Source organism: Protopterus annectens, chromosome 17.part0 (assembly GCF_019279795.1).
Source record: "Protopterus annectens isolate FY-2018-M chromosome 17.part0, PAN1.0, whole genome shotgun sequence".
Classification (NCBI taxonomy): domain Eukaryota; kingdom Metazoa; phylum Chordata; order Ceratodontiformes; family Protopteridae; genus Protopterus; species Protopterus annectens.
This window is the reverse complement of record NC_056751.1, coordinates 573,482,958-573,497,013: the sequence shown is the minus strand read 5'-3', so window position 1 is coordinate 573,497,013 and position 14,056 is coordinate 573,482,958. Positions and strand designations below refer to the sequence as shown.

Genomic DNA, 14,056 nt, shown 5'->3' with positions numbered 1-14,056 from the left:
GGGCTTCTCTGTTGAAATCAAGAAGGTTATTGCCCAAAAGATGTTAAGAGGCTATGAAGAGTTTTTTACTTTGTGGCCAGTAGGGTCTTTTGAACCCTCTATATGCATAGATGCTCTGTCAATGTTTTGATAGTTATGTTACTAAAATTTTTTCCATCCCCCCCCCCCCATCTGTCACACATACTTTTGATTTATTTATTCCAATAATGGATATGAATATGAATGGCTTTGTTTTGAAAATGCCGTACTGTTTTATGATGGTGTATAGGAATTTTATATATGACTTTTTTACATGATATTTTTAATGAGCCATGTACCTTTAAATAATGGACAGGATTTTGGCTTATTTTGGCTTTTTAAACTGATGTTTATAGACAGTTTAGTTGTATAGGTCTGAAGAAGCTTATGCGAAAGCGCCACCCTTTTTATTAATAAACCTGCTTTTACATACCGCCTGCACTTGGATTATTTACATCATTGGCTATTGGATTTAGGAGCTACTTGTGATTTAAATGAGACTGCAATCCTCCATTGTTTTGCTCAGCGGTGTTTGTTTTTAACTATTTATCTTTGAGCTTGTTGTTCCGTTGAGCATTCACTCCACTGGTCCTCTTTATTCATTATATTATCAGACTTTGTTGACTTTTTAAAATAAATATAAAAAATGGATTGGAGGGAGACAAATTCCTACAATTTATGAGAACCATGTTATCAGGATTGATAACTGGGCTTTGAAAGCCTGACAAAGCAAAGATGATACTGTATCCATGCATTCTGAAGCTTTGCTATGGACACTGATCCAAACTTATGCTCCAAACAATCCATTAAATGCTAAGTTCATAAATCCTACAATTATAATAAGATGCACAATCACATTATGTTGTGTGCTGTCATTGTAATGTACAACTCCACAGCACCCAACCTTCTAAGCAAAAACATACTTCACTAGTTGCTCTGCATGATTAATGCACCGTGCGGTTACACCTACACACTCAAAAAAAAAAACATCTATTTACCAATGTGATGAACTTTTTCCTTGATGACCTCACATTCAATTGGCCAGCGTGGTGGCTGCAGTGGTCCACTGGTAGGCACTGCATATAAACTGCGTGGCTCACACAAACGTGGAATATATTTCCCTTCTAAATAATTAAATAAAAGCTGCTTTGTCTTTGAAGAAATTTTATCTGTAAAGAAAGGGAACAGGAAATAAAAGAACAAGGTTAAGGGAATAGCTGATTGTTTAAGTTTGCAGCCTTACATAGTACAACTACATACAGCTATTTTGCGGCATTATACAAGTCACGTAACATATTGCAGATGCAACAGAAGCACATGCTACAATGTATAGAAGTCTGCTAGTGTGTCAAATATTACAGTTCTAAGGTTGGATGTGTAATTAAAAAAGTAAAAGGTGCACACGCACACATACACACATACACACACACGCACACACACACTTAAACACACACACACCTTACAAAACAGCACAGCAGTCATATTTAACAAAGATAAATGTAGTAAAACGATCACACTGAAAACTCTTGCGTATCTGGTATATATAATATATCAATGTAGACTAAACATCTTGTGTAAGTGTGAAAATGAGAAGTTATGTACCTACCATAACGTTCCATGTTAGTTGTCTTCTCTCGCCTTCTTTCTTGCTTGATGGGTTCGGAGCCGATCCTCGGCCCGACTGCACTTTGCTAAGCTCGAGAGTCACTTTTACCAGCTCGAGGCAGCCCCATATCCCATGATGCAAGGCGGTAAGTACCCAGATCTCGTTTGTTATCTATAGGCACAACACCTAGCATAAAAACTTCCTAGAAGGAAAGAAAGGCAAAAAGCCTGAAGGATGGTAAGGCAGACCAGAACTGTCTGGTCTTAAGAAGCATATATCTCTTCCATATAGGGAGAAAAAGGTCTGTCCAGGCCAGGGGCAGGAGGGAGGGTCGCAGAGAGAAGACAACTAACATGGAACGCTATGGTAGGTACATAACTTCTCAATGTTAAGTTGTCAATCTCGCTCATTCTGCTTGATGGGACCGTGTCCCTAGCACTTCTATCCTGGGTGGCTCAATGGAACAGACTCTTGAGAACTGTAGGAGCCAAAACTGGCTCTATCCCTGGAGGCCAAATCCAATTTGTAATGAGAAACAAAGGTATGAGGAGGGCCCAAGTGGCTGCTGCACAAATAGTGTCCAATGGAAGTCTAGCCTGAAAAGCTGTGGAAGTGGCTGCTTCTGGTTGAATGCGCTTTAGGTTTTGAGCACAGGTCTTTTCCCCTGAGCTGTTAGATTTCAGGGTTGACGGAAGAATGCCATCTAGCTAAGGTCACTTTGAGACAGGAAGGCCTTTCTTGTTATCAGCATAAGAAAGAAAGAGCTGATCGGATTTCCTGAATTGTTTTGTTCTGTCCAAATAATATCTGAGTTGGCGGTGAACATCAAGATAATGTAATTTTTGTTCCGATCTGTTTGAGTAATTAGGAAAAATACAGGAGGTCAATAGATTGGTTCAAATTATTTTTCGAGGCCACCTTAGGCAAAAAGGTCGGATTAGTTCTCAAGGATACCCTGTCTTTGTGGAAGACCAAGTAAGGGGGACGAACAGAGAGAGCATGAAGTTCAGACACTCTCCTTGCAGAGGTAATAGCAACAAGGAAGAGTGTTTTCCATGAAAGAAATTTCAGGGAACATGAAACACCTGGCTCGAAGGGAGGAAGAGTTAAGGATGTCAGCACTAGATTTAGGTCCCATTGAGGAGGAGGACTCCTGACTGGAGGACTGTAGGACATAATGTTGTGATCTGCAAACCCGACATGAAAGTTCGATATAGCAGCCAACTGAACTTTGACCGTGGAAGATGAAGAGCCCGCGTGAAAGATTTCCGCTAAGAAATCCAAAACTGCTTGAACAGGGGCAGTAAAAGGATCTATATTTTTAGCTTTTGCCCAACAAGAGAAGCGTTTCCATTTGCTGGTATAAATCCTTCTAGTAGAGGATTTTAGGGAAGCCACTATGATATCCCTAACAGGATTAGAGATCATAGGAAGCCTGGCTAAGGAAGGAAGTGGAGCAACCACGCTGTGAGGTTGAGAGAAGGGATAGACCGGTGCAGCTGACCCGACTGGTGAATCGGAAGGTCTGGCACTGGGTCCAGATGCCACGGCTGCACCAAAAGGTGACGATGGAGGAACGGGAAACAAATTTGTCGAGGCCAATAATAGGGAGCAATGAGAATCATTTTGGCTCTCAAAACGGTGGCTTTCTGGAGGACTTGTGGAATCAGCGGGAAGGGAGGAAAGGCATAAAGAAGTCCCTGGGCCAATCCTGGGTTAGAGCTGCCTCTGGGGGATGGCCTGGCAGTGGAAGAGAGAAAAGAAGTCTGGGCATTTGCTGTTTTGGGGAGTAGCAAAAGATCGCAACATGGGCGGCCCCATTCTAGAAAAACTCTCCACTATAGATTGTTTGAGAGACCACTCGTGAGGCATGAGAATAGCTCTGCTCAATCTGTCCGCTAGAATGTTGGTTTTCCCAGGGATATGCTGCTATCAGTAACCGATGAGAGGAGATCGCCAGTGCCAAAGTCTGAGAGCTTCTCGGCTGGCAAGGGGTAGGACTTGGTTCCGCCCTGTTTGTTGATATAATTCTCCATACTACAGACATGTTGGCAGTGTGAACTGCAATTGATCGCACGGGCAGCAAGTCGCTGAGGGCATGCAACGCGAAAAGCACTGCTCTCATCTCTAGGACATTTATGCAGGTGGTATTCAACGGTTGCCACGCCCCATGAACCATCCTGTTCTGATAATGACCCCCACCCGATCAGGGAGCCGTCCGTCGTGACTGTGGCTACCGGGGCCGGGATACAAAGGGTCTGACTTGATGTATCTGGGGGGAAGTTATCCACCATGAAAGATGATTCTGCAAATTTGTGTCACCAGGATTTGGTGATGCATGGGAAGTTGTTGGTAAGACCACTGAGTGAACAACATCCATTGAAGCAGACGATGTAGAAGCGGGCCAGGGAAGAAGGGTAATAAACGCAGCCATGAGGCCCAACACCTTCAGAATCATTCTGGCTTGCACCTTTTGCTGGGAAGGATGATCCTCACGTGACTTTGTATATCTGAGATTCTTGGTCTGTGAGGGTTGCTGACATCCTAACAGTGTTTAAGTTTGCGCCTATGAAAGTAATAGACTGGCAGGGCAATAAGGAGGATTTTTCAGAAGTTGATCGAAATTCTAATTGAGTGCAGAGATTTAGGGTGTAATCCCGGCTTGAAGAAGTTGATGCCTGGTGGTGGCTGAAAGCAGCCAGTCGCCGAGATACGGAAACACCTGGAATCCTTGACGCCTCAGGTGAGCCGTGACCACTGCCACACATTTCAGGAACACTCTGGGGCTGTAGGAGACCAAAGGGCAGGGCTCTGAATTGAAATGACTGACCCCAGCCGAAAGCGGAGAAATCTTTCTGGAGCTGCCTGTGAATTTTATGTGATAGTACGCTTCTGAAGATCTATTGAGCACATCCAGTTGTCCTTCTCTAGGAAGGGCAAAATTGATTGATGTGTGACCATTCGAATCTTGTCTTCTCACAGACTTGTTGAGTCTGCTGAGATCCAATATTGGTCTCCAGTCTCCCCGCCTTTTGGGGACCAAAAAGAATCTTGAGTACCCGGCTCTGAATGGTCTGTTGTAACTGGCTGAATGGCTCTTTTTGTAGAAGCTTAATACTTCTGACTCTGCAACTTCCTTAGACCGGTGGTACATCTGGAAGGGAATTTTGGAGAGAAAGGACTTTCCTAAAGGAATTTTGTAACCTCGGATATAATCGACTGTGCCCATCTGTCTTGAGGAGGGAACGCCAGGCTTTGGGTACAGCGATAATCTTCCCCACTGCCTAAGTGATGGACAGTCGGACAACATCTCAGGGATGCTGGAAGGGCTTGTCAGAGAGGCCTCTGCTTCCTGGTTTTGTGGGCCCCTCTGCCTCTAGAGCGCGCTCTGTTATTATTACCCCTCTGCCTCTAGGGTAAACTGACTACGCAAGGCCCCGTGCGGACTCCTGGGATTTCACGGAGCCACATTTTTCCTACTTCTGACCTTTGGGGTAAGGTCTAGAGGGGTAGAAAACGGACCCCACGGCAGAAAGAGTCTTGCCGTCCTGCTCACACCTGGTCAATGTATCCTTCACTTGAGGGCCAAACAATGCTGACCCATCAAAGGGAGAATTTGTGAAGGACGCCTTAAAGGGATCTGCAAAATTACAGAGCCGCATCCAGATTGACGCCTAAGAGCCACTCCTGTACCTCGCTGACTCTACTCGCTCCATCTGCTGCATATGATATCAGTCGCGATGGAGGAGTTAGCTATAGAATTAAGGATTCCTAGCTGAGAAGCAATCTTCTCTTGAGCCCCTGCAGTCGTAGGGATCCTGCACTACTACCTAGTTCCTTAAGGATGTCCCTTTGGAGTCTGGTGAAGTGACATAAAAGTTCAGCGAGCACATGGCAAAGGTCAGCTGAGGAGAACATCCGCTACCATACCTATCCATGGTCCTAGAATCCTTATTAGGAGGATGGACTAATGGTACGAAAGGATCTGCAAGTTCCTTCTTAGTGGCGTCAGCCACCACCATGGCATTAACAGGACACCTTTCGTAAGGAATTGCTTTTCAGAAGGGGCTGTAATAAATTCTAATGGCCTCCTAGGAACTGGCCCCTACAGAATCAGGAGCAGCCCAAGCCTTTCGAGCAACAATAACCTCCATAAGGTCGAAAGGTGGAGACACCCAGGAGGTGGAGGGTCGAGATCCAAATGCCTCTAGGTATACCGACTCATCCTCGGAGGGATTTATGGAGGGCCAGTTTCCTCTGTTTCAGGAGTTCTAGGATGTCTGAAAAGGAGACATCCTCAGAGGGGGATCTTGGGGATCCCTCTGACTCATCTAAGTCGGTATCTGAAGTGATAGACTCACGGGAGTCCACGTGTTTCCTCTTACAAGTCCTTCTATGGAGGATCTCCTGACTGGTCAGGAGAATCCTCGGAAGAGGGGTTCTTCCCAGTGGGGAAACCTGAGGCGGTGGATCTCTAGGTCCGGGAGCAAGAGAGATGGAAGAGATATCGACAGGCACTGTAGAGGGAGGAGCTAAGGGAATAGACTGCTGACTGAGCCCAGTGGCCAGCACACTTCATCACCTCAAGGCTCCCTCCCAGGGAGATCCGAGAGAACCCGCTCCAAGAAACCGACCCCGGCCCACCGAAAGGGAAGGCCCGAGGCAGATGTCAGAGCCGAGCTCACCAGGCCAAAGCCCAAGGGGAAGAGCGGGCCGGACAAGGGTCCGATGCCACTCACCCCTCGGAGGAGACCAGGGAAGCCCGACCACCCAATCCCTCCAAGGAAGGTCTCGAGGAGGAGATAAGAGTAGATGCCGAGGGTGCAGAAGGGGGTATCTGCCCTCAGCCATAGCAGTAACTATCCCTCAGAGACTCCAGCTCCAAACCCTGGGGTAGAGTCAAAGGAGGAACTTGAAGAGGGTGTGGACTAATAGTCGCCTGTTGAGACGGACTATGAAGCATCTGGGCCAGTGCCTGTGATTTTAATAATCTACTTACCACCCTCTCTAAATCATGGTCCGACAACCTGACGATTTAGATGATCGGCCCGATGGCTCCATTCTGAAAGAAGAGGTGAGGCCGAGTCGACAGAATCGGCTCCAACGAGGGAGACCTGGACCTCTTCCTCGAAGGAACCATCGGAGCCGAAGGTTATTGATCCAGTCGGAGCCGATAACTTTCGCCCGAGAAGATTCAGACACATCGCCCCAGCCGAGCCGATGCAGGCATCGCAGTAGCGGTGTCGGAGCCGGTCAGGGCCGACACCGAAGCCTGGGCCACATGGTGGTCGGAGCCAGTACTCTGAACCGACACCAAAGTGACCAAAGAAGTATCGAAGATTTAGCCGACTCCGACAAAGTCGGAGCCAAGGCCGAAGGCTTGGATACAGAAGCCTGGGCCTTAGACTTAGAAGGCTTTCCCAGAGCCGATTTGGCCGGGAGCCCTCCGGTTTAAGGAGTCCCTTAAAATCAATTTGTTTTCTTCCTGCAGGACTCTCTGGCTAAAAGAATGACATATCGCACAGGAGTCCTGGTAGGTGAGAGGTCCCAGGCAGTAACAAGAAGTGTGACCGTCTGTCAGAGACATCTTCTGACAGCACGAGTCACACTTCTTAAAGCCTGAGACCCTCTGCTCTTTGGACATAGTGGACACAAACACAGAACCACACAGTCCCAAACAAACAATTAAATTATAGTTAAAACAGTAAAAACCTCTCACACACACACACACACACACACACACCTTGACAGGGGGGGGGGGATGAGAGGGAAGGAAGGCCTGACTAAAAAAATTAAGGAGGAAGGATAATTTTAGTCACAAAGGTGCTTACAATAAACTAAAAATGAAAGATCTTTAAGTTTAAAAGTGAAAAGGGGCTAAAAGCAGTTTAATATAAAACACTTACCAGGAGCTGGCAAAAGGAGGACCTCATCAGCGAAGTGGCAAACGAGATCTGGGTACTTACCGCCTTGCATCATGGGATATGGGGCTGCCTCGAGCTGGTAAAAGTGACTCTCGAGCTTAGCAAAGTGCCGAGTCGGAGCAGAGGATCGGCTCCGAACCCATCAAGCAAGAATGAAGGCGAGATTGACAACTTAACATCTGCTAATTAGGAATATGTATAAAAAGACATAAATACATAAATGAATGTTGTGAAGATGGTAGGTAATAGGGCAGAGATGGTACTGGAAGGATTGGGTAGGGTGAATAACAGATTCTCACACAAGATGAGAAACACGGAGCAGAAGGAAAAGTACCAAAAAGTTGTTTAGCCAGTTCCCAGGGCAGAAGAAACAATTACTATTTAGAACAACAAGTTTGCCTGTTACCCTAACTATGGCATATAGTTTCAGTCCTAGTTAACAGCCAATGGCTTAATATGTAGCATTTTGTTAAATGAGAATGAACACTGATGCCTTTAGTTTTTTATTTTTTTTTCTAGGAATGACATGGGATGGCATTTATTTTAACTACAGGAAATCTGATCAGGACAATGGTGGAACACTTACTCTGCCACTCCTACTCCAGTTAGAAACTGAACTTATTAGGAGGAACAGGAGGAATAGGAAGTGGAGTGAATAACAGAAAAGTAAATAAGACAATGATGGGGAGTCCAGGATGGCAGAATAAAGGAGGAGGTACTGATGAGCTTTCTTCTGTGTAATGGGCAGCCAATCTCTGAATGGTTAATGAAACATGAATGATACCCAAAAATGAAAAACATTCCTCAAAAAAAAAAAAAAAAAAACCCTGCTAATGATTATTTTGAGCTCAGCACTGATGTTACTGTAAGCACAAACCTGTAGCGACTGGTGCAATAAAGTAGGAGGACTACAAAAAAAAAAAAAAACTCAGTTGGGAAAATGAGAAAGGTGGGAGACTATGCTTCATTGGTCAATAGGTTCATATGTGATTACTAGGCTAATGATCCTAGGGGTCCTTTTTAAGCCTAGCCATCCTTTCCAAATGTATCTAACAAGTTTTGAAACCCTAGGTATATTTTAGGGGGTATTTATAGGCTTAGGTGATGAATTTTCATAATGGTTAAGGTATTTGCCTCCCATGCACAAGATACAAGGTTCAATCCTGACTTCTGGCCAATACCTGTTTGGAGTTTGCATGTTCACCCTGTGTCTCTGTGTGGTTTCTTGTATCTCTGAAAAACATGCTGAGTGTTTCCATCTCAAACTCACCAATAACTGGAGCTGTGAGGAGCACCATACACTCTACTTGGTGACCTACAAAGAGTTTTATAGATCAATCACTTTGCGCATCTACTGTGGTGTGCAGTACTCTCAAGATAGGGAAACATGGATCACAGACTGAGCAGCATGGCAGGGCTAGCCACTCTGTGTGTAAAAAAAAAAAAATGTATGTACTTACCATAACGTTCCATCTGTGTTGTCCATTTTCATTTTTCCTCAACTGTTGGGGTTTACTAAAGCTCATGGCCACCAAAAACTCTTGAGCTTCTCCCCAATCCATAATGCACCAACCCCTAACATACCTCAGATCTTGTTTTCTGTCATACATAAAGTAGAAATGGTCTAGCTCAGAACATTGAAGTATTAAAACTTTGAATGTTCTGATATCGAACACTATTCAGTGAACGCTAAGAATAGCAAAGTTGTAGCAAATTCTTTCCTCGGGAAAGAATTTGGTTGGCCATTTCTGTGGCTTCGCTATTCTTAGCGCTGTGGTGGAAAGTTACGGGTTGGGTTCAAGTAAGTGTGCGATTATTTGTACGCTAGGGTTAGGGGCGGGTTAAGTGAGTTAGGTTAGGGCGATTAGGCGGTATGATAGTGACAGACTTTAGGGGTGGTTTAAGTGAGTTAGGGTTTGGGCGCGGGTTAGGTGAGTGTGCGATAGTGACGGACCTTAGGGTTAGGGTTAAGGTAAGTTGGTAGATAGTGTATGTTTAGTTTAGTGTAGCGTTAGATGTAGAAATTTAAGTGTATGTATGTGGTTGCTGTTTGTTTGATGTGCTTGTGTTGTGTGTATGTGTTTCGGAGCAGCAAATTTTTTCCATGGGAAAAAATTTGCTGTTCTAAATGTTCGATATCTTCATGTTTAGATGTTTTGGGGCCGATGAAATAGCGTTCGCTATTTTCATCTTTCGATAATGTGATATAAACGCAGTAGAAAGAGCCACTACAACTTTCTTGACAGAAAGGTCATATCTGGAGCTCAGTATAAAGGACAGTGGTGTCCTTATAGTGTCTCGTTCTTCCAGAAGTCATAATGGCAAAGGATGGGGGTTGATGGGTGGGAAGTTGAGGAAGAATGAAAATGGACAGCAGAGATGAAATGTTATGGCAAGTACAAAACTTCTTTTATCTGATGTTGTCAATTTTCTTTCTATCCTCAACTGTTGGGACAGAGTCCCCAGCTACATAAAACCCCAGGTGGACTCTAAAGAAAGATATTACTGAGCACAGTTGAGCCAAAAACTGCTCTTGCCCTCGAGACCAGATCCAATTTGTAATGAGTAATAAATGCATGAGGACTGGACCAAGTTGTGGCTGAACATATGCCATCTATGGAAACTCTAGACAGAAATACTGAAGTAGCAGCCATGGACCTAGTCGAATGGGCTCTTAGAGATCCTAGTAAGGATAGTACTGCTCTCATCCCTAGGACATTGATATGCAGGTGTGTTTCTTGATCGGTCCATGTGCCTTGGGCTGTTCTTCCCTGAAAATGCCCCCCCACCCTATCAGGGAAGCATCCATGCTCACTGTGGCTGCTGGTGGTGGAAGAACAAAGGGACAAACTATCATGACATGAAGAGAGGCGACCTATCGTGACATGAAGCGAGGTCAACCACCACTGAAGAGCCTTTTTGCAAGAGTTCATGATCATTATAAGGTGAGACATGGGGAGCTCTTGGTAAGACCATTGAGTGAACAACAGCCACTGCAGTATCCGCATGTGTATGCAACCCAGTGGTATGGTCAGAATTACAGCTGCCATAATGCCTAACAATTTTAGTACTTCTGATGCTGGAGCCTTGTTTAGGAGTTAATATCAGATTGCGGACCTACTGACGGAGTAGTAAGACTCTTTCTACTGGAAGTCTGAGCGCGGTGTTGATGGTGTCCAGTTCTGCTCTGATAAAAACGGTATAAGTTGCGATGGTGACAAGGCAGATTTTTTCTGAGTTTATTGTAATGCCCAGCTAGCTGCAGAGTGACAGAGTTGTGTCCCTGGCTTGAATGAGTTGATGCCTGGTGGTGGCGGTGAGGAGCCAATCATCTAGGTATGGGAACACCTGGAATCCTAAACGCCTCAAGTGAGTCAGGCCACTGCCATATATTTGGTGAACACTCTGGGGCTGTAGTGAGACCAAAGGGTAGGGGCTCAAAACTGGTAATGATTGGCTCCCAGCTGGAAGCGCAGATGATCCCTGGATTGTCTGGCCATTTTCATATGGTAGTACGCATCCCGGAGATATATTGAGCACATCCAATTGTCTTTCCCTAAAAAGGGAAGTATTGACTGAAGCATGACCATCCGAAACTTCTCTTTGACAGATTTGCCTGCTGAGGTCCAATATAGGTCTCCAGTCCCGTTTTTTTTTTGGAACTAAAAATAATCTTGAGTAAGTTCCAGATCCCGTCTGGTCTGCTGGGACTGGTTGGATGACTCTTTTTCTTAGCAACGTTTGGACCTCTACTGTTGCTTGTTCCCTGTAACTGGGTGGAACATCCAGGATTTTTCTTGTCGGTGGAGGGGTGTGGCAAAAGGAATGAAATATCCTCCGTAAATGATACTTTGTACCCAGTTGTCATTTGTTATTTTGAGCCAGGCGCCTGGATACAAAGATATGTGACTCCCGACTTCGATTATAGCCCTCTCCTCTGCCCCTGGAGGGGGGTTCACCATGTGTGTCCTGAAAGGCTTCCTGGGCCTTTTGGAACCACATCTCTCCTCCCATTTGGCCCTTAGTGTAGGGTCTGGCAGTGGTGGAAAAATGGACCCCGACTGCAGTGTCTTTCCTTCCTCCTCACACCTGGTCAAGGTTTCCTTAACTTTGGGCCTGAAAAGGATGAGCCATCAAAAGGGGTATTTACAAAGAATGACCTGAAGGGCTCCAATGAAGGAATACAAGCAAATCCAGGAGTGTTCCTAAGAGCAATTCCAGTAATTGGCCCCTGCTCTTTCCATGTGCTGCATACAATATGAGGGGCGTGGACGAGTTACCGATGGAGTGGAGGGTAGCAAGCTGGGAGGCAACTTTATCTGAAGCTCCTGCATTGTACCCTGAAGAGCATCTCCTAGCTATTTAAGGAGATCTCTTTGTAGTCTCGAAATGGGTTAGATAGTTGACAGAACGCAGTGCAAATGTCACTGAACTGGAAGTGTGCTTCCCATACCTATCCATGATCCCAGAATCTCTGTTAGGAGGATGGATAGAAGAGGAAGTTTCTGAAATTTCCTTTTTGGTGGCTGCCACCACCACAATTTCATCAACTGGCACACATTTGGTCAGAAAAGATTTGTCTTAGGGAGCAGAGATAAATTTATTAGGGTCTCCTTGGGACAGGCTCCATGGTGTTCTGGAGACTCCCACCCTTCGTGTGAGACCAGCTGCATAAGCTCATCGAAGGCAGAGACACCCAAGAGGTGGAGGGCTGAGACCTGAAAGCCTTTAGGAGAACTGACTGCCTTCAGTAGGGTTGGTGGACCGCCAGTCACCCTCTGCCTAAGGATTTCTAGTACCTCAGCAAATTAGATATGCTCAGAGGGGACTGTGGGGACCCATCTAATTCATCCAAGTTGGTATCAGATGTCAGGACTCCTGTGGGAATCTAGATGCTTCCTCTTACAAACTGTCTTCCTGGGAATCCCATTAGTGGGAGCTCTGGTGAGGTCATGTAAGCGCATCGGCCACCCAATGGGGTTTCCTGAGGCTCCAAGCCTCTACATTTGGCAATGATCTGTGAAGCAGAAGCAGACACATGCACTTTAGGGAGGAAGAAGCTGGACCCAAGGTCTAAGATGTCTTAGGAGACCTAACTCTTCTCATGGCTTCAAAGGCACCTCTGCTCCGATGAGAAGGGACCAAAGAATCTGAGGAAACCATTGATACCCGCAGCACCGGGACAGTGTGCTCCGGCAGAGGTAGCCAAGCCCTGAAAGGCAGAGTCAGAACTGATAAGTTGGTCCGGATATCCCACCCGGACCTGACCAGAGAGTGTCGGCTCCTAGATTCCTCAATCGGCGCCGAGGATGTCAAAGTAAACAGAGCCGAAGACACTGGAGCAGGCATCAGCTCCAAAGGCTCCACGATCAACAAGTCCCACTCCTCCAGCTCCAAAGGACTGGTATGTCTCGGTGAAGGAAGAGTAGTAGCTGGCAAAAGGGTCTTCGGCTTCGAAGCTGCTTGGGTCAGAGCCGATAAAAATTTAGTAAAGCCCGGTGCCTATAAAAGCTTCTGCACCACACGATCCACATCCAAATTGGAAAGGCTGATCGAAGACTGAGATGAGTGGAGAGAGGGTGGTACCGACTGTAACAGAGGAGACTTAGGTACTTCGGATACTGGTTCCAGAACTAGGGACCGGCTCTGAAAGGATAAGATGGTCAGCTCTGAGGTCTGTGGAGCCAACGTCGAAGACTTTTTGGATTTCTTAGTTTTGGAAGACTTTGAGGACTTACTGGATCCATCTTGGTCACTCAAAGCTTCTTGGAAAGAGGGTTTCAGCAAACCTCTATCAATCAATTTCCTCTTTCTCTCCTGGAGAACCCTAGAATTGAAAGAATGACATATGGAGCAGCTTTCTTGGAGATGCAATGCTCCCAAACAATAAACACAGTTAACATGACTGTCAGGGACAGACATTTTCTGGCCACATTTAGGGCATTTTTTAAATCCTGACTTAGGGTGTTTGTCTTGGTCAGCCATACTGTACAAACCACAGTATCAAAAAAGGTTACTGGAAAACGTTTACACCCAAACAATTTTGAATAGTAACAATCAAAAAGCCCTTTGAAAAATACGTGCAAAAAGTCACACACACACAAAGGTATTTATCTAAACAAAGATAAAGTATCAAGTTGTGACAGAAGTTACTATCTAAATGCACACAATACTGTATGCTACTATTTCACACAATGAAAACTAAACCTTAGCTCTAATTATTTTAGACTGTGAGAAAAAGGTCACTAACTAAGCACATACTAATCTAAACTATTAATAAAGATAGCTGTGACAGAAAAGTCACTGATTAAACACACACTAATAATCTAAACTAGGCCTAGGAAAAACAAGGCCAACTGGTAATATAAGAAAAGCACACCAAGGGAAAGGGAATTACACAATAAAGCTGTAAGAGCTTATATAACTATCTAAAACCACTATTAAGAATTATCAATATAATGAAGAAATACTGAAAAATAGGTTTTACTGGCCTAGCTAGTGAGAACCT

The 14,056-nt window shown here is 45.1% G+C and overlaps 1 protein-coding gene across 1 annotated transcript in view; it reads right to left on the bottom strand.

Moving 5' to 3' along the window:
• The window catches only part of LOC122791459 (cytosolic carboxypeptidase 2-like), a 783,816-nt gene that overhangs the window by 565,654 nt on the left and 204,106 nt on the right, over nt 1–14,056 (bottom strand). Inside the window, exon 5 of the mRNA XM_044059204.1 lies at nt 1,017–1,187. Coding sequence (XP_043915139.1) covers nt 1,017–1,187 — 171 coding nt within the window. The remainder of the gene's footprint in view (nt 1–1,016; nt 1,188–14,056) is intronic.